Consider the following 25224-nt stretch of genomic DNA (forward strand, 5'->3'; position numbering starts at 1 on the left):
CAGGAGAACGCTACCGGCCCTAGAGGAGGAATAATCTGGGGCTATTTTCATGGTTCAGGCTAGGCCCATTAGTTACAGCGAAAAGACATCTTAACGCTACAGCAAACAATGATATTCTAGACGATTCTGTGCTTCCAACTTTGTGGCAATTTGGGGAAAGCCCTTTCCTGTTTCAGCATGCTCCCGTGCACAAAGCGAGGGCCATACAAAAATGGTTTGTCGGTCTGTGTTGAACTTCACTGGCCTGCAAAATCAATAGCATCTAACTGATCTTCTTTCAGTTAGAAGCAATTGATTTTGCAATGGCATAGACCTAGGTTGAGAATTTGTTTGCCCATGAGAACTGTTTTCACAGTGCAACATGTACATTTGACAAGATCCAGGATTCCTACAGGGTTTAAGTTCAGTGTTCATATTCAATTGTTAAATGCTTAATAATGACTAACACTCATTAATGTAAGGAAAGAGAATGTTGTGCATATTTACACTTACTGTCATTAAACTTATAGCCTACTTGTTGGATGTGCATTGGTGTCTAGCTGAAGGCTAGTTGTATAGTGATATTGTCGACCATCAACTGATCCAGGAAAGACATATTGATAAATAAAAAAAAAAAGCTAAAGTGGTCTGGTACTTGGGAGCACGGAGAACACCAATACCTGCCCTGACCCGGAAAAAGCAATGAGTGCTCTAAACAGCCGACTGACAGAAGCAAACAATGGTAAATCTAAAGCATTGGAATAGAGGCATTGGCTATTTTTAATCAAGGACACATGGCAAACAAATCTATGCATTTTAAGGGAGCTCAGCACTACTGAGTGGACAGGGAGACTTTGTGCAGCCATGTAGAAATAAAAATGGCGTTAATTTTCATATAACATTGATAAATTCGCATTATTGAGAGAACCCCAAAGTTGTTGCATTCAGGGGAGATGTGGCTCCCCGAAATCATATACCATTGTTAAATTAGCATTATTGAGAGTTCACGAAATTGGCACCCTGGTTTTGTTATTTTTCTCTTGATATACTAGTTCCTTATAAAAAAACTTCTGTCAAAAGGAATGATACGTTTTAATGGTTTTATTGATGGCAATTACCCATGGTTGTTATTGTGTCACTCATCCAGTAAGAATCATGGCTTTAAAATTAAATTGACTTCCTTATTATCCAAAGTCACCCTAGTCCATTTAAACAAGCAATAAAAAAATATATACTAATGCTTTGTACAATACTGGTTTTGGTCCAAACAAAAGTGGATCAGAAAAGCCAATATACCTTTAGTCTTCAAAGGATCCCAATTTGCATTTAAATTTTTTTTTAAATGGATTTCAGGCAACTTTGAATATAGGGATTTACATAAATTCTAAATGACAAAATGCTGAACGCAGAGTTGATTTAATGCCACGTTCACGTGCTAGTCGGGAACGTGGACATTTGACTCGCTAACTGGTTGAACGCTGCATGTAACTAACTAAAACCAACAAGTCGGAAATTTCCTAGTGCCGACAAGCACGTAAACGCGACATTACACATTCAACTTCACAGATAAAAAACAAACACTATTTACAGGTTTTTATAATAATATTCAAAGGCCAATTAAGAGAGGCAGACAGAGAATATGAATCAGAATAAAGGGGAGAGAATATGAAAATTAAGGAGATGGAGACCGACAGAGGGAGGGGTAAAAACCCCCACAAAAGAATAAGAACAGATTTGGAACTACAGATTTACAAAGTCGGAGGAAACTTCAGGCATAAGCCTCCGTCCCCAACCTCCACAGCGCAGGAGTAACGGTCCTCTCCTTCCCCACCCTCCCCTCACTTCCACCATTTGAAACACATTCATGTTTCTCACCTTCGACCGTCTGACGGCCGCTGCCACGAATGACACGTACGTTCAGTTTATACACATGCCACAGACACACACATCTCAGCATGTACAAAGAAACCAAAACACACCTCAAATCTGTACACGGATAACAAGCACGCGTCATTCAGCACACAGAAACCTGTACATACAGCATACACGCCATTGACAACATGGCTACGTCTCAAATGGTACCCTATCCCATACCCCATGTTGTGCACTGCTTCAAACTCAGGTTAAATGAAGTGCACTACATAGGGAATAGGGTGGCATTTGGGATTTGCCCTACAGCTCTCATTAACCTCTGCATGAACTTTTGCAGTTCATAACCTAATCAACGCAACAGTAATATTTTTACACTTTCAACTTCAGTTTTTGCCTTTATTTTAATCACAAAAAGTCATGCCTAAATTCTAGCTGACGTTTGCAGATGTTGAAAATATATATCTTTGCTTTTGTTAAGCAGAAGTCTCACTTGATTGTGTGGTTGTTTTTGCTGTCATAGGTTATTTAAGTCTGACATGTCCTGAACAAGGGTCCCTCTCTCTAGGTTCTTTGAGGTCTCCACCCCCCCACATCAGAGTATAACCCATACATCCCCAGATAGCATGTGAAGGATGCTCTGATGAACCCCCTAAGTACTTCAGTGTTTGTCCAGAGGAAGCAGTCCTGCCTTTGCTTGAAAGGGTCAAGATTTGATTTGAAGTCTAGTCCGATGGATGTTTTACTTCTTACGTCGGACGGCTGTTTTGATCTTGCGACCGGGGATTGAGTGCTGTCCGGTGGCAGCTGCAGTGAAGGTGGTGCTCTTTGATCTGTAGTAGGGGATATGACATTATCATCAACACCTGTTTCAAATGTAGCACACACACATCCAATAACTTGCAGGTTTTTTTTATTCATTATCGTCACAATTGGGACTAATAGCTGAATGCATGCATTAAACCAGGGCATGCAGAAATTCAGAGAGAATATGAATACCAATGTATGTGCATATGGGCAGTTGAATTTGCACCAATCCAATGGTCCCTTCTCAGGAGTCGGAGCTGTTGGACTCACCCAATATTAAAGGTAGGGGGCGCTGCGAAGTTGAAACCACTTCCAGGTGCACTGGGTTGGGGTGCGATGGAGGGTGTGGCAGAAGGGGCGGGGGACCCTCCTGGTGCCCCTCCGAAAGCAAACACCCCTGTGCTGTTACTGGAGGTGCCGAACACACTGGCTCCGCCGAACTGGAAACCTCCACCTGTTAAAACCATGACATCAGGCATAAAAAAGGGACTCTGACATTGCATGATTAAAATGTAATCACACTGCAATCAGACTGAGTGGCTCAAATGTATTTTTTAGAAATCACACACATACACAAAAAACAGCCCCAAACAATGTGACAGTAGTAACCCACCTGGTGTGGTGGGGGCGGATGAGCCAAAAGCAGGAGTGGAGTTGGCTTGGTGGCCAAACACGGGGACAGAGTTGGGCTTGGCTCCGAAGGCAGGGGGCTGGGAGGCAGTGGCAGAGAAGGGGGACGGAGCAGGGGAACCAAACGCTGGGGCACTGGGATGGGGGGTGCCCTGACCAAAGTTAGGAGCTTGTCCTGACCCAAACCCAGTGGAGGAGGCAGGGCTGAATACAAACGGAGCAGGGGCTGCTGATGGAGCTGACCAGAGAGAGAGAGGTGGGTAAGTGTTTTATCATTCACAGACTACATTTCAGCCAACTAAAACAAGAGTGCTAAAGTGGTAAAACATATTTGGTCAATCATTGGTCAAAGCCGTTAACAGCTATAGTTGTTATTCTATAAATTGCAGATGAGTAAAATGATGCAGTGGCACGTCAGGGGTGGAAAACCCCCTTTAAAAGAAGTCCTAAAGGGAACCAACCTGCAGTGGAGGGTGCCGCTGCTCCAAAAGTGAAGGAGGGAGCAGCAGCATTAGGTCCAGACCCAAACAGGAAGGGCTGAGCCGGGCCAGGGTTCAGAGAGACTGCAGGGGCAGGCAGGCTGTCCTGGCTCTGCCCAAACAAGAAGGACTTGGCTGGGGTGGCCTCAGTAGAGGCACTCTGCCCGAACAGGAAGGTACTGGGGGCCGGGATGGGGGCTGGGGCAGAGCTGCTGGAAGAAGAGGTGGTGGTGGTGCTTGCCATGAACCCAAATGCTGGCTTTGGGGCTGCAGCATCTACAAGGAAAACAATGGAATTAAGTGAAGATTTATATCATGGTTTAAGTGTAGACAGTGTTTACATTAATTACAAACAGTTAAATAGTGAAAAATAAAAATAGCACCAAAAAAAGAATACATTCCATAGAACATCCATTCATAAAATCGACAAATACAAAACAGGTTAATAACAATATTAACTACTGCAGCAGAGTATTCCTCTCACCTGTTGTGCTTTGCCCAAAGCTGAATGAGGGCTTAGGGGCTTCTGCTGCTAGGGTCTCACTCTGGTCTTCCGGCTTCTCAAAGGCCAAGGCAGGTGCATTGGGCTGGTCTTTAGGTGGGTCTGGCTTACTGAAGGAAAAGCCTGTAGATGGAGCTGATGCCACCCCCTCTTTACTAGGAACACTGAACAGGAACCCAGAACCCATAGAGGCAACTTCCTTCTCATGCTTCCCAAAGGTGAAAGAAGGGGCCTTGTCTTTCTCTAGTGATTCCCTGAATATGCTGCCCCCTAGTGGTGTGGTCAGCGCAGTAGCCTTGGCTTCAGCCAGCTTCCCAAACATAGGCGCTGCTGCTGTGGTGGTGGTAGTCGTGGTTTCTGTAGAAGCTCCACTGTCATTCTCTGTAGAAACAGGGAGGCTGAAAGTAGAGGAGGAGGAATCAGAGGTTGCCACCAGATGAAAGGAGAACCCACTGTAAGGGGGTTCGTTCTCCGTGCTAGCAGCTGCTGCAGTGCCGAACGAGAGCCCACCGCCGACGCCGAATTTGAACCCGGCACCCATACTGGGGGCTTCAGCCTTCTTCCCCTCGTCCACTGCAGGGGTGGAAGCAGCTGAAGCTGCAAATTTGCATCCCTCAGAGGAGCCTCCAAATTTGAAGCCTGCAGAGCTGCTGGTGTCTGTCGAGGTAGAGTCCGATGAGGCAGATGCACCAAATTTGAAGCCCCCTGAAGATGAGGAGTCCAAGAGGGTGCCGCCAAATTTGAAGCCCCCAGAACCAGAGTCCGATGACGCCCCCATGCCAAACTTGAATCCCCCCGAGTCAGAAGAGGACTGGATACCAAACGATGAGGAACCAAATGCTGAAAGAAACCAGGGATCACATTAATGAGTTACAAAAAAATAAAAAATACTTATGAATTTCCTTAGCACGTTCAGGCTTCACATCTATCCTCAATAAAATCAAAGATCTCGCTAAAATGACAAAGCCTCTAGAACACAAAAAGATGGCAGTTGACAGCTGTATATACCTTTGGGCTCTACTTTAGCTCCAGGCTTGGGGGTCTGGCAGGCCACACACTCCTTGTCTGCTCCCTTGTTCTCAACACAGCACACGTCACACTCCCACGCTCCCTCTGACTTCTTGAACTGGGCCCCAAAGCCTAGTAGAGGAGTGGCGCTGACAGGGGCGGGAGTTAGAGATGGAGGCGCAGCCGTTGCTCCTGTTAGGTAGATGAAGATATGAGCGATCAGCAAAAATATAAACATGTACATTTGCATCAGATTCACATCATTTAAACACTCCCTTGAAGATCTTCTGATGTAAACTGAACATTTGGCCAAGATACCAGTATGGGGCAACTTAAAAAATAAAATAATAAGCACCAGGTTGTTCTCTCGTCTCACTACCTGGCTTAGCGATCCCACAGGAAACACACTTGGTGTCCTGCGCCTTGTTCTGCACCATGCACACGCCACACTCCCATGCTCCCTCTGGCTTCTTAAACTTGTCTCCGAAGCCCAGGAGTGGGGCAGCAGCGGGCAGAGTCTTAGCCTCCAAGAAGGCAGGCATAGTCAGTGTGGCCTTAACTCCAGTCCCAGGCTTGGTTGTCTCACAGGCCACACATTTGACAGCATCAGGCTTGTTCTGAACCAGACAAGTGTCACAGTCCCAGCTTCCTGCAGGCTTTGTGAACAGGGCCCCAAAAGTTGCAGCGGGAGTAGTGGTGGTGGTGGAACCCTCCAGCCCGGACAACAAGGGTATACTGTCGGTTTTTGCTAAAGAGGAGCCAGAGTTTAGTCGTGGGGTCACAGAGGTCACACACTTGGTGTCAGTGGGTTTGTTCTGCACCACACAGGCGTCACAATCCCAGGAACCTGTTGTTGCTTTGAACAAGTCCCCAAGGGAGGGGGTGTTGGTGGACAGTGCTGGGGTCTCCTGGTGGGCTTTGGGGACAGGGGAGGTCTGAGTAACAGGAACGGCAAATCCTATGGAGAAGAAGACAAGGGGTTAAAAACCACTAAAACAAAATAGAAAACTAATGGCACTATTTGAACCCTCCCATTAAAATGGCAACATAACAGTTGCCATAACCGTCATGACAGCTGATGGAGTACCAGTTTATGGCAACGGACTTGAGTCATCAAGATAAATCATCACAGGTCATTCTCACCAGGTCCATTCAGGAGGTCCAGAACACTGCCCTGTTTCAACACCTTGGCTGGTTTATATGGCCCTTCAAACTCATCCATGCTCTCACTGGCAGCGTGCTTCACTACAGAGACACCAATGGAAACAACTATTAGCTATGAAATTAATTTCCCTTTACATCAAGGTTTGGATCTTGATCTTATCCTGGAGTTGATCCAACCTTACCTGCTGATAATACTGGGGTGGCCATCTTCCCGTTGGATAGTGACAGACCCGTTTTCACTACAGGTGCACTGAAGGTAAATCCAGACTGAAAGACAAACAAAAATTACCAACATCCGACAGTGCAAGGTTTGGTTTCAATACCTGGTACAGGAGTAAGAATATGAACTCACTGTTGAGTGTCAAAAACAGAAACAATATTCTATAGGGGTAATACTGTCATCACAGCAGGCATACTCAAGCTGCAGTAAAGCTGTGGGACTTACAGACGGGGAGAAGGACGGTGGGCTAGCAGCAGTTGCCATGACGATGGGGGAGGAGAAGGTGAAAGGTGTGGAGGGAGGGGTAGAGGGGGCTGTAGTCGGTGGCACCTGGAATAAAGACGACAACTGATCCAGGTCAGTTTCAGCAGATGTCACACTATTTATTCACTAGGCCTTCATGGTTATTAGGATGAACACTGAACACATTGAAATAAAGCTAGTGGAAGTCACAATGTCAAAGCCTGCATCCCAAATGGCCTGGTCACAAGTAGTGCACCATATAGGGAATAGGGTCAGACGTAGTGCACCATATAGGGAATGGGGTGCCATTTGGGATGTAAGCAAATGGAGCTGGACGGACCTTGTTAGGGATGGGCTCCTCCAGGACAGGTGAGGTAGTGAGAGCGGCAGTGGGCGTGACTGTGGCGGTGGGAGGCTGGAAGAAGCTGAAGCTGGGCAGACTGAAGGACGGGCTGTGGGGGAGCGAGATGGCTGGCAGGTCCGATAGCTCAGCGATCTGAAGAGAGAGTCAAATGGAGTATTTAAAACAGCATGCAGCACCAGATCATTTCTACACAGAAGGGGTATTTTTAAATCTCACTTTCAACCTTTTATGAAGAGATTTAGAACCAAAATCATTTGTTTATCATTTGCCGGGAAACCAAACTTTTCTCCCCAGAAAGGAGAGGGGTCACAGAGAGTGAGAAGGGAGAATCCACCTGGTCTTCAGGACGTTTGGAAGAGGGTCTTGTGCTGGTCCTCTCCCTCTTCATCTTCCCACCTCCTGACCCTGTGCTGCTGAATGCAGGAGTGCTGGACAGAGGGTAGGTGGGTAGAATGCTGCTTGTGCTTTGAGAAGGACCTGCCACTGCTTCAGGAATCAGAGGGGATTGTCTTGTGGGCTGGAGGCAAAGCAGAGGTGGAACATGAAACACAACCAGCAGTCTGGCTGTAATTTGGAAAGCAACTCTGGAATAAAACAGACTTAGTTTGTAAAGGCTTCTACACATCTATCCAACCATCTATGGACAGGTCTTAAATTAATCAGCACGGTGTGTAGTCTCAGTTGATCGCCGCTGGACACAGTAGCTGGACATCGTAGTTGGTCCCGATTCAACATGTAGAAACAGTCATTGACGGTCTGAGTTCAGGGAAAACTTCCCAACACATTATCTATAGTTAATTTGAGGTAGTTGGATGGATGCGTAGAAGCCATTAGCTGACTAATGTGGAGGTGGTGCTAGGGGTCCTCACCGTGTCTCTAGGGGTCCGAGCCACGCCCCCAGGGGTCAGAGAGGGCCTGAACGACATGGAACGGTTCCCCGACACTGACGCTGCCGCCGGGATCACCAGCTTCTGGACTGGGGGGAGGGGAGAGTCCAGCTGGAGTCGAACACACAAAAACGTCCGATAAATACTCAAAACAAGGTGTCCCAGGCCCGCGAGCACACACAAAGTACAACATTAAAATGTTTGTCTCAGCTCTCCAATCCATATATGGCCATTATCCACAGCTGGATTAATCTGGCCAAATAAAAGTTCTAATAAACTGGCATGTACCACTGCCAAACTTTCATTGTAACAAAATGTTTGCATGGTCCTTGAGAAATCTCAAAAAAGGTAGCACTTAGTCAATATGACCACAACATTGAGAGGAACCAGCCCTCGAGCCTTCTGCCCCAAAAAGCCATCTATGGATCTGGACAGTCTTGTCAGACCCCCTTACTTCTCAACGGCCCATTGTCAGGGCTTAGTGACCAGCTGTCACAGCTGGACCATTTAACAGTTACGGACAGCCATCCAGCTTTGGCATAGCTAACCCTACTAGATAGCAACACAAAGACACACACATGCTCACAAATGCTTACAAACACACTCTTCACTCACTCTCACACACACCCGCTTACTTAAAACACACGCCTGCTCACAGACTCAGCGCATAAACACAGCAGAGCAATGGTGAACAGCTGCCCCAGCCTGACACCCATTAACTTCAGCAGACAGGAATAAAAGGGGCAGGAGGAACTAACAATGACACCACTGTTCACACCAACTAACCGCAATGTTTGGCTCAAGACCTTTCAGCTGCTGCTGTGCATGTTAGTTGTTGGGGTTCATAATATTGTGGACAAACAGCTGGGAGAAAATTGGTTAACAAACACACGTAGAGGAGAGGAGACCAGCCATAATGTCAATTATCAGTGTCAAGAGATTTTGTAAAGGGTGTTTCGAAGATACACTTACCAGTTTCTTTTTGGCCTGAAAATGTGAAAGGTGTAGAGTGCTGCCATCCAGTGACTGAAGGACATAGGAGAAATAACTATGAGATCATGACAATGACAACAATGGAGGACCTAAAAAGTTTAAAGAGAAATACTCATCACTTACTGTTGATAAGGGAGAGGAAACTGTAGAGGGGATTCTCTTGGCATCCTGTTAAGACAAACACACAACTGTGATGCACTTGTTAACATAAACAACCAATATTTACCATTACTTGGTAGCCAAGTTGAGATGTTAACTTCACTTCCTTGTGAGGATTCACCACTTCTCAAATCACTTTTCCAGAAATAGAATATAAATAGAAAATGTAAAGTATAAAGCTGACTGAGGTTGAAAGGTCTACACAATAAAATAGAACGGTTCTGTAACCATTGTGCCAGGCTTAGTAAGCCCCTGTTCCTGCTAATCTGAGGATTCCATATTCAATTAAAACATGTGTACTCACAGCGAGGGGGCTGGACATGCGCTCCAGGGACTGTAGGATGCGTCGGGCGGTAGCGCTGGTCACCCCACAGGGCTGAGCCCCAGCAGGCTTGGCCTTGATCTGTCTCCGCAATGGAGCCTAGAGGGGAAAATATAGCAGTCAAATTAAATATAGCAGCACTTTTCACAAACCCATTTCCCACAGAATATTGTTTCTTGCCTAGGAGAAAATCAATAGGGAAACATTGTTGAGTTGTAGAGAACTACCTGGTAAGGTATGGCTGTGCGTGAACGGGCTGTTCTAACAGCAGCCGCTCCCCCGTAGGTAGTCTTCCCTGGGTAGAAGGGGGAATCCCCCAACTGACTGGAATTCAGCACTGAACTGTTCATCGTAGACTAGTGGAGAAGAACACAAATGCCCAATGTTAAAAAACACAAATCATAAATAATGCTGCAAAAGCCAGAGTTTCCAAGATCCTATAGAAAGTCAACACCCCCCTTGGATTTCGTCACATTTGATTTTGTTACAAAGTGGGATTCAAAGGGATTTAATAGTCAGTATTTTGTGAAGATCCTTGACAAAACAAATGTAATTTTGTAATGTTTTTTTAATTGAACCTTTAATTAACTAGGCAAGTCCGTTAGGGAACAAATTCTTATAATGCCAAAGTGGAAGAAAAATAATATTTTTAAAGATTAATTAAATACAAAACACTTATAAATGGGGTGGTTTGAGCACTGAATGCTGATTGGCTGACAGCTGTGGTATATCAGACCGACAAAACATTTATTTTTACTGCTATAATTAAATTGGTAACCAGTTCATGATAGCAAGAAGGCACCTTTGGGGTTTGTGGTTTATGGCTAATATACCACAGCTAAGGGCTGTGTCCAGGCACTCTGCGTTGCGCTTAAGGACAACCCTTAGCCGTGGTATATTGGCCATATAGCACACCTCCTCGGGCCTCATTGCTTAAATATACCTTGATTAGGTAAGAGTCTATACATGTTAGAATCACCTTTGGCAGCGATTACAGCTGAGAGTCATATATATATATATATATATAATTTTATTTTTATCTTGGTCAAGGTGTTGGGGACAGCAATGTTCAAGTCTTGCCATAGGTTTTCAAGCAGATTTAAGATGAAACTGTAACTTGGCTACTCAGGAACATTCACTGTCTTCTTGATAACTAACTCCAGTGTAGATTTGGCTTTGTGTTGTTGATTACCGTCCTGCTGAAAGATGATTCCTCTCCCAGTGGCTGGTGTAAATCAGACTGAAGCAGGTTTTGCCTGTTTCCGTGACATAGTGAAAGTAATATCCAATAAAGAGGCAGAAACTTCAGTTTAGGCTATTTGCGCAGGCAAACATGAACGCCATAACATGCCCACCACCACCACTAAGCTCAATACACAACACTCCATCACGTTGTTTTATCCAGTTTTTTTTTTTTAAATCCATCGACAAAGACTGCCAAGTCTTGATGTCAAGAACACCCATACCATGATGCAACCACCACCATGCTTGAAAATAAGGCAGTTACTCAGTGATGTGTTGTGTTTGCCCCAAAACATAAGGCTTTGCAAAAAGTAGATTCCTTTGACGTATTACTTTAGTGCCTTGCTGCATACATATGCATGTTTTGGAATATTTTTTATTCTGGATATTTGTATTCTTCTTTTCAATCTGTCATTTCAGTCACTATTGTGGAGTCACTACAATGTTAATCCGTCCTCAGCTATCCCATCACAGCCATTGAACTTCGTAGCCATTTTAAAATCACCAAATGGCCTCATGGTGACATACCTAAGCAGTTTCATTCCGGTCCTGCAGCTCAGTTCAGAAGGACAACTTCATCTTTGATGTGTCTGTGTGGTTCAATACATCACCCACAGCATAACTGTTAACTTTATCATGCTTAAAGAGATATTCAGCGTCTGATTTGTTATTGTTACCCATCTACCAACAACTGCCCTTTATGAGGCTTTCAAAAAGCTCCCTGGTCTTTGTAGTTTAATATGTGCTTAAAGGACCTTACAGATGTTGTATGCATGAGGGACAGAAGGGGTAGTCAAAAATAATTTAAACTCCATTATTTTACACAGAGTGAGTCCATATAACTTACTATGTGATTTGCTAAGCCAAATTTTACTTCTGAACTCATTTAGGCTTGCCTAAACAAAGGGGGTGAATACTTATACAGTGACTATATCTTAGTTCTAAAAAATGATTTAATTTGTATAATTTTCTTTTCAGTTTGACATTATGGGAGTGTTGTGTAGATCAAAGGACTTAAAAAAATAAATAAAATAAAAAACATTACCAATCCCACTTAACATAAAATGTGGAAAAAATATTAGGGTGTAAGCTTTCTATAGGCACTGTATGCATGTTGGTTTTTCTGTTAAAAAGGTACTTACATTTGTGTAAATGATCAACTAGTCAAAGTAAATCAACTGAACATCAGTAGCTAAGTGAGTAGTTTGTGGACTCTTGACTGGCACTCACAGTGGAGGACTGACTTGACTGACTGACACTCACAGTGGAGGACGTCCCAAAGACAGACAGGTTGAACGCAGGCTTCTTGAGACTGGACTGGGACTGCTGAGGCCCAGAGTGGGTCCGGTCCATCTCCGGGGACCAGAGCTGGGGTAGCGATGCGGTCTTTGAATTAGGTACATCTGGGGACAGATAAGATTCAAATTTGAGTATTCATACAAAATGTGTCACGCAACAAAGGACTGAATTTTAGCAGTACCGACTAGATCCTAAAATCCTATATTCAAGATTTGGGATATAATTTCTCAAAGCCACATCCTACCATAAAAATCTCTTCTGCCGACTCAAGACCTCAACAGGATTGCTAGTGGCCAAAACGGGATTCCGTACTTTTGACACACACAATCCCCAACACACATTACCTTTGTCTGATGCACGTGAAGAGAAGCCGCTGGTGGTAGAGATGTTGTCGTCCTCGTGCTGTGAGCTGTTGTCCTTGATCTCTTTGACAAGGGAGAAGCTGGGCGAGGCCCCAACGAAGGGGGCAGAGGAGGTGGAGGGCTGGGAGAAGAGAGAGCTGGGGCCCCTGCGGGCCAGGGAGGTGTCCAAGGAGGGGAAGTGGAGGTGAGAGCGGTTGAGGGGGGGCCTCGACAGGACATCCTGGAAGTTCAGGGATGCCCTGCTTGTCGAAGGTTCTGGGGGTGTTGAGGAGAAATGACTAGGGTTAAGATGGGTTGATACATATTTTGAGGTTCAAAATTGCACATAAGTCCCAAGGCAAGTCCAACTACTGGAATTAGGCTTTTACAATCCTAACACAAAATATGAAACATTAACAAATATTATAAACTGGGTGGTTGGAGCCCTAAATGCTGATTGGCTGACACCATATCTACTAACCTGTATTGCTGGTACCGGGCTCCGGAGTGTCCCGTCCATCAGGACGTGGTGCTACCTCCTCGCTGCCATTTGGGGGAGGGGCCTGGCTGTTCTGCTCCGCCCCCACTACGGCCCCTCCCCCCTCTGCAGCCTCCCCATTCCTGAAGTATTTCTGCAGCCAAGAAGGAACGATGCTCTTGACCGTGTCTGTCACTCGACTAATCAGGCCAGGCTGCTGCTGGTGGAGAGAAAGTGGAGAGCGGGATGGAGAGAATAAAGGGAGACATTTAACACAATAGTGAAACTTTCCAAAACAAAATAAAACCGTGATGAACGTCTAGTGTTACACATTATAGCAAAATACAAATTCATTCAGGGCAACACATTTGAAAAAAGACAAACCCCACCAATGATGAAAGTGTCACTAGGTAACAATAGAGAGAGAGCGAGCGAGCAGTGGGCGCACAGGAAAGTAATTCCTCTCAAGCGAAGCCCTACTTACTCAAGCTCTCAGTGAAAAGTGGGTCAGAGGAGTCTGACGCAGCACAGGTCTAATGCTATAACACACACATCCTTCTACAGGAGATCTAGGCTTATATACAAGCCAGAGGAAGATGCTTCCTGTCTTTAAATCAATATCACAAAAACGGTCCTGAAGTGCTCTACAGCTTCATTAACTACACTAAATGTCCTTTTAGAACAGGTCTGCAGGAGCCTCAGGCCCAAGTTAAATTTTGCCGCAGCAATAAAGAGCAACTGTAAAAAGAAGGTAGCTCGCACACCGCCCAGTCTCCTGGTAGCTTTTGACTCCTGATAACGACCATATGCTCCACTTCACTTCTGCTCATCTGTAAAAACCACCAGTCGAGTGCAGAGCAGATATCCACACAGTTTTTACCAAGCAAAGACCAGTGTAAACAATCAATTTTACATGACTTATCACAAGGCAAATTGTTTATAATTATAATAAGCCTTTAATTAGTTACATTGACTGCTAAAAGTGACCGGCAAGATATAGCGGTAAAATAAAAAAAAAGTGCCACTGCGAATGGTAGCTCTCAAGAGATTTTGACTGTGATGGTCCCGGAATGGAAAAAGTTATGAACTGCTGCTCTAGATAAGTCTAATTAACCTATGTACCAGCCCCAGCCTCTCAGACCCCTCTCTGGGTCAGTTAGTGCTCGCAGGCCTTTGTGATTCTAGGGATTTAAAGACGCTGCATTACTCCTGTGAATGGGGCCATGAGACCACAGGACTGTGCCAGAAATCTGCTCTCATTGTTCTCCCAGGAAGCACTTGTGTGTGTGGTTGAAACAGTGAGATGGTATGGAGGCGTACAATAGGCCTTATGCACATTCCATGATCGAACGCTCTAAACACACTTCCTATCGGTTTGGCAATTTCCGGTCAGTCTAGTTGTTATCGACGATATAACGTTACTACCACTATGTCGCAGTTTTTTTACTAGGTGTCTTCAGGACTTGCCTCAAATTAATATTGTACATTGAATTGTTACATCAGCCTCCGAGACTCCAGCTAGCAAGAATGAAAAGGGGTTCAAGATGTATATAGGAAGCTACATAGACAACTACTGGCAGGTGCAAGGTCAGGGAGGTTAGGGAGACCCAATCCATTGCCAGGCTGAGAGTGCACGTTGAAAGAATGATCCGCAGAGTAAAGGTGCACAAGCTGTTTGACACGGTCATCCCCCTGACCATCTCAGGCAGCATCAACCAATTATTTGCAGTGGCGTGCCTGTCGGTCAACTTTCAAAACAGACCTTTGGTCAGAGCATGGGCCAAGCCAGTGTAAATGTACATATGTTTATTTGCTAGCAGCAAAATAATAATTTGTTTATCTATGACATGTATCAATAATTTGTGTTGTAGTGAATATCAGTTTGTGTGGAGCTTGTATTGGCTTTAATTAGGCAATGAGTAAAACACAGAATAACCAGAATGCAAGATTGAATACAATGTTAGAGATGTGTAATTGATTAACTGAACTGTTGAACATTTGCTGAAATACATTTTTTTTTTTTACAAATCTAATCTACTGTACATTTCTTCACAGGAACATCAATACTTATTTTTCATAAAACCATTAAATTTGGCACCCATGCAGGGGATCCATTCAGGTGCGAGAGACACTTCTGCAGGTAGTGGTAAAAATGAAAGTGGTCAACCTTCTCTCTTATAGTTTTTGAAACCTGTAGATCTTTATATATCCTTTCAACTAGGATGTCCCCTTGTGCACAGCTGACAAAGCCACACCAGCTACAACCTGTGAGAAGGATTTGACCTTGCACCTGCCAGTAGTAAGCATGAGATCTCTTCAACTTCAGCTCTCCATTCTGTATCTACAGGTAAGGACATCAGCTCTCCATTCTGTATCTACAGGTAAGGACATCAGCTTTCCATTCTGCATCTTCAGGTAAGGACATCAGCTCTCCATTCTGTATCTACAGGTAAGGACATCAGCTCTCCATTCTGCATCTTCAGGTAAGGGCAGTCAATATAACTTGGTAAATTTGGGCACTTGACCTCTAAGAGTCCAAAGTGTGATCTCACACTGGAATCAAATATGATTCCATCTGGAGAGGATCCTAACCACGGAGCATCTTAGTGCAATACGAAGCCACATGGAAAGAAGTTAACATTCTTCAGTGTGCAGTACTCCTGTACAGCCACTGGCTCCATGGCTAGCCCCCTCTTCATCTCCATGGTCTGCATACACAGAGCACTTCCTGCAACACAGGAGCAGTGGCTTTGGACCACTATCACTGGTACGGAGTGCTTAACACCATCTGTGAAGATAAGTGTGATGGAAGACTGAAGTGAGAATGAATAACAATAAACATAGTAGTGTCTAGTCTTCTTAACCAGGGGCTCATTTAACTATACAGGAACACATTGTGTTTCAGTAACAAAACTACCAAACACTGCATAACAGATCTTAGCCAAATAACCTGTTAAGTGGGCAATTCTAAATTGTGATTGGGACCCATCCTTAATATCTACCTACTGATAAGATTAAACGTTGACACTGTCTCCAACACATTTTGACCATGATGACAGTGTCTCACAGGAGATGTTTAACAAGGTCCCTAGTAGCTATCTATAACCTTTCCCTACTCTCATGCTGTGCGGCTTTTCACTCTTCCTCATGGACCTGTGGCAGGCAGCCCTCACGGTGATCTCCCGTCAATGTATTTTTGTGTAGAAGACACGAATAACAATTATTTTTAGCTAGCAAATATAGCTAGCAAGCATAACTTAACCAAGCTAACAAAAATACATTCTCAGGTAGATTCTGTCAAAGTTAGATCATTTTACGAAGTAACTAGCTAGCTACAGTTAGTTAAATTAGCCAGCTAATGATTGTAGCTAGCTAACGTTATATCTGTCACTGACTTGGTACTCACCTTCATAGTTGTCTATGTAGCTTCCTATATACATCTTGAACCCCTTTTCATTCTTGCTAGCTGGAGTCTCGGAGGCTGATGTAACAATTCGATGTACAATATTAATTTGAGGCAAGTCTTGAAGACACCTAGTAAAAAAACTGCGACATAGTGGTAGTAACGTCATATCGTCGATAACAACTAGACTGACCGGAAATTGCCAAACCGATAGGAAGTGTGTTTAGAACGTTCGATCATGGAATGTGCATAAGGCCTATTGACAGAAGTTAACCAATGAGCTGCTAGGCTATTCAAACTGGACAATGTGTCTGACTCAGATTGTAGTGTTTCATAAAAAAAGGAAGATAATTATTTTTGCCATTTCAAATGTGTGCAAGGTAATACAGAACACCAGTTGAACTTGCATCTGTCCCTTAACATGTGCCAGCACAACCATAAATCATAATTTAGGACCACTACAAAAGCAGACCGGTCAAGTGGTCAACATAGCTAAATATACAGACCCCAAACCCTGTAAACACTGGCTCGGGGTTCCACACAAACAGATGTAAATGCAATGTTCATTATTTCCTATATGACTGAAAGAGCTGACTGTGTCACACCACAATAGGCCTGTTCTGACACATCCTGTATACAGACCACACAGGTTTAACCTCTAAAAGACTAAGCCTCGGGGGGGGGGGGGGGGGGGTTGTGAGAGTGTCACCTTTCCATATTAGTTAGTTGGCCACACCATTCGGACGCTACAGATGTTTTCGTGAGATAACCGGTTTTTCGTCTCCTGGTCTGACAAACAGCGCTTTGGCTCTGCTATACATTCCACTGCAGATGCGGAAGGCCAACATTGGCTGTGTCTCAAGCTGCCTATGTTTAAAAAAAATAATAATAATAAATAAAAATAAAATTCTCTAGCTTAAACATTTGATAGGTATTTTTTTTAAATGTTAATTCGGCTGATGCTCAGGTGCATCAATAGAGTTAAGTTAAAGACAACTAGCCTGGTAGGCCTAACTATACTGAACAAAAATATAAAACACAACATGTAGTGTTGGTCCCATGTTTCATGAGGTAAAATAAAAGATCCCAGAATTTTTTCATACACACAAAAAGCTTATTTCTCTAAAATGTTGTGAGCAAACTTGTTTATATCCCTGTTAGTGAACATTTCTCCTTTGCCACTCTAAAATATGCAGTTTTGTCACACAAAACAATGCCACAGATGTCTCAAGTTGTGAAGGAGCGTGCAATTTGCATGCTGACGGAATGTCCACCAAAGTTGTTGCCAGAGAATTTAATGTTAATTTCACTACCATAAGCCACCTCCAATGTCATTTTAGAGAATTTTGCAGTACGTCCAACCAGCCTCATAACCAGACCACGTTTAACCACTAACCAGCCCAGGACCTCCACATCTAGCTTCTTCACCTGTGGAATTGTCTGACCATCCACCAGGACAGCTGATGAAACTGAGTATTTCTGTCTGTAATAAAGCCCTTTTGTGGGGAAAACAAATTTTATTTGCCCTCACAGGCCCACCCATGTCTGCACTTCTGCCCAGTCATGTGAAATCAATAAATTAGGGCCTAATTTATTTATTTCAATTGAGTGATCTCCTTATATGAACTGTAACTCAGTAAAATCATAGAAATTGTTGCGTTTATATTTTTGTTCAGTATATAGCAAAGTGTCAATGGCATGTGGGAAAAATCTATTACCAATGCATTTTTAAAAAGGGAGGTCCAATCTGTAAGAAGGACGCTTCGTGAGAGGACGCTTCGTGTTAAATTCAACAAGGTGGGATGAAAGCAAAGTGATTTCCCTCGTAATTTTCCCTCCCTCCAAGGACAATAACCTGAAACCAGCTGCTGTGATGACACTAGAGGTCGACCGATTATGATTTTTCAACGCCGATACCGATATAATTATTGGAGGACCAAAAAAAGCCGATGCCGATTAAATTGTAAGAATGACAATTACAACAATACTGAATTAACACTTATTTTAAACATAATACATCAATAAAATCAATTTAGCCTAAAAAAATAATGAAGCACGTTCAATTTGGTTTAACTAATGCAAAAACAAAGTGTTGGAGAAGAAAGTAAAAGTGCAATATGTGCCATGTAAAAAAGCTAACGTTTGAGTTCCATGCTCAGAACATGAGAACATATGAAAGCGGGTGGTTCCTTTTAACATAAGTCTTCAATATTCCCAGGTAAGAAGTTTTAGGTTGAAGTTATTATAGGACTATTTCGCTCTATACCATTTGTATTTCATATACCTTTGACTATTGGATGTTCTTATTGGCACTTTAGTATTGCCAGTGTAACAGTATAGCTTCCGTCCCTCTCCTCGCCCCTACCTGGGCTCGAACCAGGAACACATCGACAACAGCCACCCTCGATGCAGCGTTACCCATGCAGAGCAAGGGGAACAACTACTCCAAGTCTCAGAGCGAGTGACGTTTGAAATGCTATTAGCGCACACCCCGCTAACTAGCTAGCCATTTCACATCAGTTACACCAGCCTAATCTCGGGAGTTGATAGGCTTGAAGTCATAAACAGCTCAATGCTTGAAGCATTGCAAAGAGCTGCTGGCAAACTGCACAAAAGTGCTGTTTGAATGAATGCTTACGAGCCTGCTGGTGCCTACCACCGCTCAGTCAGACTGCTCTATCAAATCATAGACTTAATTATAACACACAGAAATACGTGCCTTTATTAATATGGTAGAATCCGGAAACTATCACCTCGAAAACAAAACGTTTATTCTTTCAGTGAAATACGGAACCGTTCCGTATTTTATCTAACGGGTGGCATCCATAAGTCGAAATATTCCTGTCACATTGCACAACCTTCAATGTTATGTCATAATTACATAAAATTCTGGCAAATTAGTTCGCAACGAGCCAGGCGGCCCAAACGGTTGCATATACCCCGACTCTGCGTGCAATGAACGCAAGAGAAGTGACACAATTTCACCTGGTTAATATTGCCTGCTAACCTGGACCTTTCTTTTAGCTAAATATGCAGGTTTAAAAATATATACTTCTGTGTATTGATTTTAAGAAAGGCATTGATGTTTAGGTACACGTTGGAGCAACGACAGTCCTGTTTTGAGAATGCGCACCGCATCGATTATATGCAACGCAGGACATACTAGATAAACTAGTAATATCAACCATGAGTAGTTAACTAGTGATTATGATTGATTGATTGTTTTTTATAAGATAAATTTAATGCTAGCTAGCAACTTACCTTGGCTTCTTACTGCATTCGCGTAACAGGCAGACTCCTCGTGGAGTGCAATGAGAGGCAGGTGGTTAGAACGTTGGACTAGTCAACTGTAAGGTTGCAAGATTGAATCCCAGACCTGACAAGGTAAAAATCTGTCGTTCTGCCCCTGAACAAGGCAGTTAACCCACCGTTCCAAGGCCGTCATTGAAAATAAGAATGTGCTCTTAACTGACTTGCCTAGTTAAATAAAAAGGTGTAAAAAAAATAATTGTTTTGTTTTTAAGTGTCTAAAAATACAGATTTCCGTTTGTTATGAAAACTTGAAATCGGTCGGCCTCTAGATGACACAGTTCATAACTTTTACATGTCCATTTAAAAGTGAGTAGGCCTACTGCTTCCCTCACCAAAAACTTCCCAGCTGACGGAAGAAAAGCACAATTAATGCGTGTGGGGTCCAACCAAGTAAGTGGAATGTGCAGCTGACATGTAGGCCTACACAAACATAACCCTAACTGGAAGTTCGAGTTCACTGGTCTGAAGTGAACTCCAGTCAAATATTCCACTAGTTTGGCCTAACACGTCCTCTTTGTTTTTTTTCTGCTGGAGGGCTTCTGGCCTTCACTTTCCAATAGCCAATCTAAAAGTCCCCACAGGCTATTGATAAAATGACTTTATAATAAACTCCAAAATGGTGCATTGTTCCTGTCAACTGAAAACATTTACAGACATGTTTTGACTTATGAAAACATACTGTGGCATTTCATGTCAAGGTGTTTTATGTTCCTGGAAATCTGGACACTGATATGACATAGAACAGGGATGGGAAACTAACTTTCTAGGCCAGCAGATCAATTCCCCATGAAAAGACTGAGCTACGAGTTGAGGACCAATGTAATCAGATTCCCTCCCTCTTGCAAAGATTGCATTATCATCCCCTTCATTTGAGGAAGATTGATTAAATATTTTATTAATCAAATGTGTGGTCAAAAATAGTGATGTTAAAATTAGGTCTGACACCTTAATTGACTGGTTGATTGTTGGCAGGGCCTAAAATTACATGACAGGTAGATAAATAATAATAATAATCTACCAGCCATAATGTTTTTTTCCCCTGCTAAAATTACACCAACAAAACAGATGAGCATGCTTTGTATTGTTTCTAAAACAATAAATGTATTACTAGCTAATTTGTCCTGGGACATAAACACTGGGTTGTTATTTTACCTGAAATGCACAAGGTCCTCTACTCTGACAATTAATCCACAGATAAAATGGTCAACAGAGTAGGTTTCTAGTAATCTCTCCTCCTTCCCTCAGGCTTCTTCTGCTTTGGACTTTATATGGTGGTTGGCAACCAATTTTAAGGTGCCTTAACATAAACCAACTGAACTGGAGTGTGAACCTCAGTTCATCTTTCAATCACCCACGTGGGTATATGCGACTCAAAACCAATGAGGAGAAGGAAGAGGCAGGACTTGCAGCACGTCAAGTGTCACAAATAGAACCAAGTTATATTTTAGTGCCTGGCTACGTTGACGCATGCGAGCAGTGTGGGTGCAATGATTGAATAACATGTGTACATTAACTATGCAACGCTCGCATACATGACGCAAACGGCCTGGTCAGCGTGTAAGAGCGTGTGCTGTTTAGTCTTCCTACTTAGGACGATATTTCAATAAATATGCTACTGTATCAATCAACCCTGGAATAGAACCACGGTCTGTAGTGACGCCTCTAGCACAGATGCAGTGCCTTAGACCGCTGCACCACTCGGGAGCCCCATGTCATCACACAGCATATGAGTCATTCATGCTTTGAAATGCAATCGAGTATTTCCGTTTTAAAATTAATTAACAAAGGAAGCTTTGAATAATTATCCAAAACAAGATAAACCGCAGTTCACGAATGCATGCAACCTTTTTTTGTATTTGCTGTAATTAAGGCTTTATACAGTAATATATATTATTTACCTACATTAGAACAGACTCTTGTATACATCATTTATTTTGTGTTTACACTGTTCCAAATGGTCCGAAAATATATCGTAATCTAACAGCACCTGTTTGGCACACATAATACTCACAGCGCTCGCTCATATACCCTATTTTCTTGATCTCCAGTATTTCCCACAACTATGTCAAATGTCTTCCACAGATCTGACTTCCCCTTTCCCTCCTGAGAAATCAGTAAACATTTGCCTGTTTCAAGTTTCAAGTTGTCCTCCCACTTCACCTAGAGTGGGTGAAATGGTGCTTTGGTGATGCCATTTCACTTCCTTGTGTTCTAAAATAAATTTGACCAATACAAATATCATTCTTCATGTTCTAAATCGTTCACTGGGGTCTTTCTAACATATGAACATTATATCCAAAATGCCAGACTTAGTAAAATAATAAAAAGCACTCGACAGAGTAGTGCCACTTTCACGCAGCAACTTTTGGGGATTTTACATATGATGATCGTCTGCAAAGTTGTTTCCTCATTTTACAAAAAAAAATATTAAAAGGGTAGACTCAGCTGTATGACGTAGATGCAGAAAGTAAACAGCAAAGTGGGTCAATTTCTGCAACAACTAAGAGCGTTGAAACACAAGGCTCAAATTCCGTTTTGGTGCCCTGGCTAGCACGCTGTGAACTTCATTAAGCGAACCTGTGCACATACTCTGTGACAGAGTGAAGTCTTGCATCTCACTCATCTCAATATCTGTGGTGCTGCTCATGGCAACATTGTTTTGTTGAGTCTACCTTTAACATGAGAGAATCTGAATTCTGTAAAGTAGTTTTTGGGGGTATTTTTTACAACTTTTACTTCACTACATTCCTAATGAAAATATACTGCATGTTTCCTTACACTCGTTACATTTTGAATCCTTAGCAGAACAGGAAATGACCTAATTCACACACTTATCAAGAGAACATCCCTGGTCATCGCTACTGCCTTTGATCTGGCAGAATAACTCAACACAAATGCTTTGTTTGTAAATTGTGTCTGATTGTTGGAGTGTTCCCCTGGCTATCTGTAAAAAAAAAATTAAAAAACAAGGGATGTGCTGTGGTTTGCTTAATATAAGGAATTTGAAATAATTTTACACTTACTTTTGATTCTTAAGCACATTTCAAACCAAATACTTTAACTCTAGTATTTTACTGGGTGACTTTGTATTTGAGTAATTTTCTATTAAGGTATCTTTACTTTTACTTTTATGACAATTGCATACTTTTCCCACCACTGTGTAAAAGGCTTTGAGAATCTAAAGCTTGTGATACACTCAGTGCTCCGTTGACATTTCACAGAGAGAAGATCTCTCACAAAAACAAGCCTAAAAATAAGATTTTTGCATTAATATGAGAAGAATTTGGTAGAATATTAAGATGCTACATGTTATGTCTCAAAATCGATCTTACCTCCAAGAAGAGGACTAGTTCAACTAATTCTCGCACAGCATCCAGCCTAGCTAACAATGCTATTTTCCAGATTTGACCACTTACTCACCCTACAATGTTTAAAACTACAATAACTTTAACAGATGATAGAGACATGAGGTTTGAACCGTATTGTTTGGTCTGATTGTTATCGGGCCCGGTTCGCCCTTTTAAAGCATTGTATTATCCGGTTCGGTTACGATTGTCATGGGGTCCAACTTTTTGGACCCTGGAAAACCTCTAGTCCACTGTCCTCAAATGAGCTCAATGCCCCAGGCTAGGCTACGACTGGTTAGCTACGTTTCCACACCGCCTCACATTTATGCCCCTTTTGAGATGAACATGATATTGCCTTGTTTTTAAGAAATCTGGAAACTGACTACTATCACGGCCTAATGTTGATATTTTATTTATGTTGCCTTAGTAGATTGTAACCAAGTAATGATAATGTTAAAACCCGATCTAGCCTCCAACGTTTAGGTAGTATTGAACCAGTCAACCATGTGGTCACTTGAAACGGTTCTGAAATTAGCTAGTTAGCAATGCTAACTAGCATTGCGCACCAGCTACACATTATGACCTAACCGGCTATGAAATGACAAAGACCAACGCCAAATGTCTTAAAAATAGAAAATATATACATTATTGAATTGGGAGATACTATCAACTTATCACAACTGATATGATATTCCATAGTTTACGTTGCATATCAATGTAGGCAAAGAGACAACGCAAAACTAGCTAGGTAGTTAGCTAATTTCGGATGCTTGCTAAATCTAGCTAACGTTAGCTACTTGTCGACTGCTTGCTAGTTTGAATAGCTACGCATGTAGCCAACGCAAACTTGACAAGAAGCCAGTAACGTTACTACATATAAACTAGTGCATTTCAATATTTCTACAAGACTGTGTTAAATAACGATGGCTATCGTTAGTCTTTACCGTTTTAAAAGATAGACACCGGTTACCTGGCTAGTAACACGTTAGTTCCCTGAACCGGCTAAATGTTTCTCACTTCGCTAGCTTGCTCGTTTCCTTGACACAGCGTGGAGGCCATGAGCGCTAAGACTAGGCCACACAAAATGTCTCCAAGAAAACAATAACACAAGAGCGAAAAGACAACTGTCAAGAAACTACATGCTATCCTTCAATGTGGAACATTCATACGAACACGGTCATTTTATTTACCTGTTTGCTTTTGGCGTAAGGTTTCGAAGCGCTATGACATCTTCTGCTTCTAATTTTCCCTCCACCCGTGGCCGCCATGGCTAGATTGAATATCGACTCGGCACCGGATAGCTGTTCCAACTGTCCTGTCATAGCATTAACCATAGAGTTCAGCGACTCAGTCCTCTTGGAAGGAAGCTTCAAGTTAAAAGAGAACCATGGGAAATGCAGTTTAGGCATTCACACTTGTGAGCCTCTTCAGGGTTTATTTACGTAGTGCCCCTGAAACCTATAAATATCAGATATATGAGTGACAAAGGAAATTAACAGACTTAAAAATGTGATGTACATTTCCCAATGAAAAATGAACAAATTAAAACAGTTGCACTAGACTCAGATCCTCAAAATATGTGTACGCATGCATTATTTTATCAGTGTCATTTATTCAATACACAATGCATGGGAGATTAATGGAAACATTTTATTTTTTTAATCACTCCAGTCCAGTAGTAAGACTGATCAAAATGATCCTCTGCTACCTGACTCTCTGCTACCACCAGCTGGTACAAATTGGTCTTAAACAAAGGACCACAAGAGACTGTCATGTTTTAAATAATGACTGTGTCATGTTTTAATTATTTATTAGAAAGCTATAGTCATATACATTATCTTGCAACAGTGTGCGGTTCACATCATTCATATAAAAACACATGCACTCTTAATGCTTGTATAAAATCAAAGGTTAATCACATTACCTTTCACACACTCACCTGAACAAAATAGGTCACCATGACATTCTAAACATTTAAGGCCTGGAATTATTTCTACAAATCCTCATAGAAAAAATGTGAATTCTGACTTTCAATATACATGTATAACTTTAACTTATTGAGTCAAAAAAATAATTGACTCAAATTCTGAATCAAACTCTGAATACTGAAGTTGTAAACGGGGCATCTCAACATTTCAGGTTTTACCTTCAGATTATTACATTTTTCATTCTTAGT

The 25224-nt window shown here is 42.5% G+C and overlaps 1 protein-coding gene across 4 annotated transcripts; it reads right to left on the reverse strand.

The window, feature by feature from the left end:
- Positions 1-1052: 1052 nt before the first annotated feature.
- LOC139391827 (nuclear pore complex protein Nup153-like) lies at positions 1053-24457 on the reverse strand. Of its 4 annotated transcripts, none has more exons than XM_071139400.1 (21): positions 24239-24457; positions 12990-13206; positions 12512-12784; positions 12099-12271; positions 9854-9982; positions 9609-9725; positions 9269-9313; positions 9125-9178; positions 8135-8263; positions 7600-7782; positions 7242-7397; positions 6884-6988; positions 6621-6705; positions 6418-6519; positions 5654-6232; positions 5275-5466; positions 4249-5106; positions 3747-4040; positions 3269-3523; positions 2926-3109; positions 1053-2681 (listed from the first exon to the last, which is right to left on the reverse strand). In XM_071139400.1, exons 1-21 carry the CDS (start codon positions 24455-24457, stop codon positions 2591-2593), a joined length of 4440 nt encoding a protein of 1479 aa, XP_070995501.1. In that variant the 3' UTR covers positions 1053-2590. The 4 variants fall into 4 exon arrangements, with proteins under 4 accessions (XP_070995501.1, XP_070995504.1, XP_070995502.1 ...); XM_071139403.1 differs by having other exon boundaries at positions 12132-12271; positions 12990-13203; positions 24239-24354; XM_071139401.1 differs by having other exon boundaries at positions 12990-13203; positions 24239-24354.
- Positions 24458-25224: the final 767 nt, after the last annotated feature.

The sequence above is a fragment of the Oncorhynchus clarkii genome, chromosome 32, assembly GCF_045791955.1.
Source record: "Oncorhynchus clarkii lewisi isolate Uvic-CL-2024 chromosome 32, UVic_Ocla_1.0, whole genome shotgun sequence".
Classification (NCBI taxonomy): Eukaryota; Metazoa; Chordata; class Actinopteri; order Salmoniformes; family Salmonidae; genus Oncorhynchus; species Oncorhynchus clarkii.

Excerpts from the sequence above, each read along its gene's own strand:
- LOC139391827 (XM_071139400.1), bottom strand. The coding sequence starts at position 24,457 with ATGCCTAAACTGCATTTCCCATGGTTCTCTTTTAACTTGAAGCTTCCT. Across the intron at positions 3,110-3,268 it reads ATCCGCCCCCACCACACCAG|GTGGAGGTTTCCAGTTCGGC; the intron begins GTGGGTTACTAC and ends TGGTTTTAACAG. Across the intron at positions 2,682-2,925 it reads CCCCCTACCTTTAATATTGG|ATCAAAGAGCACCACCTTCA; the intron begins GTGAGTCCAACA and ends CCCCTACTACAG.